The 4,306-nt window shown below is 66.9% G+C and overlaps 1 protein-coding gene across 1 annotated transcript; it reads right to left on the bottom strand.

The window, feature by feature from the left end:
* Positions 1-2,407: 2,407 nt before the first annotated feature.
* Positions 2,408-3,425, bottom strand: TOMM5 (translocase of outer mitochondrial membrane 5). The gene is made up of 2 exons (XM_030968919.1): positions 3,173-3,425; positions 2,408-2,792 (listed from the first exon to the last, which is right to left on the bottom strand). Exons 1-2 carry the CDS (start codon positions 3,291-3,293, stop codon positions 2,758-2,760), a joined length of 156 nt encoding a protein of 51 aa, XP_030824779.1. The 5' UTR covers positions 3,294-3,425; the 3' UTR covers positions 2,408-2,757.
* Positions 3,426-4,306: the final 881 nt, after the last annotated feature.

Here is a 4,306-nt window from a genome sequence, read left to right as displayed (position 1 = left end):
GCACTGCAAACCCCCCTGGGCAGTGCCAGGGCAGTTCCTGAGCCCCCTTTCCATGGGGAAATTCCTGCTGTGCCCACCCTGAGCTGCCCTGGCCCAGCCTGAGGCCATTCCCTCTGCTCCTGTCCCGGGGTGTCTCTGGTGGCCCTGGTGGCACATGTGTCCTCCTGTCCCGGCGTGTCTCTGGTGGCCCTCGTGGCACACATGTCCTCCTGTCCCTGGGGTGTCTCTGGTGGCCCTGATGGCACATGTGTCCTCCTGTCCCGGGTGTCTCTGGTGGCCCCTGATGGCACACGTGTCCTCCTGTCCCTGGGGTGTCTCTGGTGGCCCCTCATGGCACACGTGTCCTCCTGTCCCTGGGTGTCTCTGGTGGCCCTGATGGCACACGTGTCCTCCTGTCCCTGGGTGTCTCTGGTGGCCCTGATGGCACATGTGTCCTCCTGTCCCGGGGTGTCTCTGGTGGCCCCTCATGGCACATGTGTCCTCCTGTCCCTGGGTGTCTCTGGTGGCCCCTCATGGCACACATGTCCTCCTGTCCCTGGGGTGTCTCTGGTGGCCCTGATGGCACACGTGTCCTCCTGTCCTGGGGTGTCTCTGGCCAGTGCCCCCCCAGCTGTGTCTGAGCACTCTGTGATCTGGTGCTGCTGTGCCCAGTGAGGAGAAAGGCTGGCAGAGCTGGCCTAGCTCAGTAATTGCTCAGGCTTGCAATCAGTGGAGTGGAGTTCCTCACTCCTTTGCTTGGTTCATGTTTATTGTGCTTTGGATTGTGCACTTCCATTGTCTAATGATTTCCCTAAATGATCATTGTATTAACCCACCAGGTGTAATCCATTCTTCATCTGGCAGCACTGGCAGGAGCTGTGCAGAGCCCGAGGGTTCCTCTGAGCCTCCTTTTCTCCACCTGAGCCCCTTCCCAGCCCCCTCAGCCCCTCCTGGGGCTCCATTCCCTCCTGGGGCTCCATCCCCTTCCCAGCTCCATCCCCTTCCCAGCCCCCTCAGCCCCTCCTGGGCTCCATCCCCTTCCCAGCTCCATTCCCTTCCCAGCTCCATCCCCTTCCCAGCTCCATCCCCTTCCCAGCCCCCTCAGCCCCTCCTGGGCTCCATCCCCTTCCCAGCTCCATCCCCTTCCCAGCTCCATCCCCTTCCCAGCTCCATTCCCTTCCCGGCTCCATTCCCTTCCCAGCTCCATCCCCTTCCCAGCCCCCTCAGCCCCTCCTGGGCTCCATCCCCTTCCCAGCTCAGTTCCCTGGACACTCTCCAGCCCCTGAGGGCCCTGCCTGAGCTGAGGGGCCAGAGCTGGAGCCTGGGCAGGGCCAGCACAGGGACAGTCACTGCCCTGTGCTCCAGGCACAGCCCAGGGCACTCCTGGCCACCACACCAAGGCACAGAAACAGCTGCTCTGAGGGGCACGAGGGCCTGGGGATCCCGTGTGGATCCCATGTGGATTCACAGGGGTCTGGGGCTGTGCTGGACACCTGTGTGTTGTGTGACATCCTTTCCCCAAGGTCAGCGTGACACAGCACATCTACCCCAGGCAGCCCTCAGAGCCCTGACCCTGCTGTCAGCACTGTCCCCAGCACCAGCGCCTGGCAGAGACATCCCTGGGCCAGAGCAGAGGGAAATCCCCCTTCTGAGACAGGAGGGGGAAAAGCCTGTTCCTGCCTGCAGCCTCCAGGTCCCCTGAGCTCAGGAACGCCCTGGATCTCATTTCCCAGGGAAACGCAGAGCCTCTGCAGATGGATACCCTGCCTGGATGCAGCAGGCACCTGAGGCTGCAGGCAGGGAGCCGCCAAGGCACTCGGTTCTGCTCCCTAATTATCACCCAGTGCCCAAAGCTGAGCGGCATTTCCAGGGCCCAAAACCCGGGAGGCAAGGGCAGATCCTGGCGGCTCCTGGGCCACCAGAGCTGGCACAGCCCCGCCCTGCCCCAGCTGCACACACATTGCTGTGGGCAGCTGTGGGATCCTGGTGCGTGCAGGTCTCTGGGAGAGCTCCAGGCCCTAAAAAGAGCACAGCTCATGTCAGCACTGGGCTGGGTGATGGCTTGGGCTCTGGAGAACCTCTGGGCTGGGCAGGCTGGAGACGGGAACGCTGCCAGGGATGCCATCAATGCACCCAGACATCTCCAGGGCTGCCAGAGCATGGCCGGGCTCTGCTCGGTGCTGCCAGTGCCAGCAGCAGCAGCAGGGGCCATCAAAGAAAGGGCAGCGAGGTGCAGGGCAGCAGGAGGGAGAACTTGTGTCCATGGAGGGACAGCAGAGCCCTGGGACAGCTGCCCAGGGAGGGCCTGGAGTGTCCCTGTCTGGGGACATCCCAGCCCCAGCTGGACACCTGCCTGTGCCCCTGCCCTGCCCTCCCGGGGCTCCAGGCAGCCGGCAGGGAACCAGCCCCCGCCAGCTCCATCACTGTAATTAATTATCACAAACACAGCAGGGCAGGGCCCTGGCACAGCTGCTCTCCCGTTTATTCAGTCAGGCTGTTGTCGGGCTGGGTGCAGGGCAGACTGGGCGTTCACACGGACGGGGGGTGAGCTGGGCAGCCGCAGTGTGCGGTGTGCAGGGGCTTTGTTCACGGCACAGCGAGCGCTCCGTCACGGCCGGGGCTACCCCGCGGGCCCGCCCGTGCTGCCGGCGCCGCGGGCGCGGCCGGCCGGCCCCGCCGAGGGGACACCACGGGAGCCGCGTGGCACCAGCTGCGCGCCGCTCCCGCCGCGGGTGCCCGGGGAGAGCAGCTGCAGGTCATCCCGCCGGCCCCCAGGGCTCATATACTGTCCAGCTTCTTCAGGATGAACGGAGCTGGGGAGAAAACATCGCCGAGTCGGGCCCGGCCCGCGCCGAGACTGCTGCGGGCTGGTGCAGCAGCTCAGACACCGCGGCCGCCGCCGAGACACCGGCCCCGGCACGGCACCGGATATCCGGGGCTGGGATATCCGGGGAACGCGGCCGGGCACATCCCGGGAACGCGGGGCCGGGATATCCCCGGTAACGGGGACCCAGAACTCCTCCAGAGCTCAGGCCCGGCACATGCTGGGGGCGCGGGGCCGGGACATCCCCCGGAATGAGAGCCCAGAGCATCCCCGGAGCCTGGGCCCGGCACATGCTGGGAGCGCGGGGCCGGGACATCGCCGGGAACGAGGGCCCGGCGCAAGCCCGGGCCGCGAGAGCCGGTCACTCACTGATCCGCAGCAGTGCGACGTAGATGACGAAGTTGCGGACGGAGGCGAGCACGTCGCGGCGCATCTTGCGGCGCAGCTCCTCGGGGTCCATCTTGGGCCCCAGCCCCTCGATGCGGAACATCCCGGACCGGAACTCGATCCCGCTCCCGGCCCCGCTCCCGGTCCCGCTCCCGGTCCCGATCCGGCGCCGCTGGCGGCCACGCGCGGCGGAAACACGTGACCGGACGCTCCGCGCCTTGCGCGACCCCGGCCGTCGCGTGCGCGCGCACGGAGCGCGGGGACGGCGCCGGCGCGCGGAGATAGCGTCACTTCCGGTCGGGCCTGAGGGGAGCCGGACGGGGATGGAGACGGAGGGACAGGGACAAGGGACAGAGGGACAGGGACCGGGACAAGGAGCAGAGGGACAGGTATGGGGACAGAGGGACAGGGAGGGGAAAAGGGACAGAGAGACAGGGATGGGGACAGGGGACAGAGGGACAAGGGACAGGGATGGAGAGAAGGGGCAGAGGGACAGGGACCGGGACAAGGGACAGAGGGACAGAGAGGGGGACAGGGGACAGAGGGACAGAGACAGGAACGAGGAGGGGGACAAAAGCAGGGACAGGGAGTGGGACCGGAATGGGGACAGGGTCAAGGAACAGAAACAGGGACAGTGGCAGGGACAGCTCAGTCCACAGCATGTCACAGGCATGGGCGGAGGCTGTGGGCACCCAAAGCCCCTGCCCTGGCAGCCTGGGGCACCTGGGGCCCAGCAGAGGAGGTGTAACCCCAGCCCCGGGCGGGCAGGGAGCTCACCGCGTGCCCAGCCTGGGCAGAGCCAGCCCGGCTCCCCGGGGCTCCCCGGGGCAGCGCAGCAGCCCCGCACACGGAGCTCCCTGCCGGGGACACCCGGGGCCAGGGACACCCGGGGCCGCCAGCACGGCGGGGACAGTGCCAGGAGAAGGGACAGACTGCTGGGGACAGCTGGGCTGGGCACAGGGCAGGGCAGGGAGCCCCGGGCACGGCAGGGACAGAGCCAGCTGGCCCTGGGCAGTGACAGCAGCCAGGGGCTCGTTACCAGCAGCAGGGAGGGCACTAATTACCCACAGAACCGGGGCACTGCAGTGCCTGTGATTGGTAAAACGTGTCAGTAGA

The sequence above is a fragment of the Camarhynchus parvulus genome, chromosome Z (assembly GCF_901933205.1).
Source record: "Camarhynchus parvulus chromosome Z, STF_HiC, whole genome shotgun sequence".
Classification (NCBI taxonomy): domain Eukaryota; kingdom Metazoa; phylum Chordata; class Aves; order Passeriformes; family Thraupidae; genus Camarhynchus; species Camarhynchus parvulus.
Note: the sequence above shows the minus strand (reverse complement) of the source record. Positions and strands in the feature narration are given on the sequence as shown.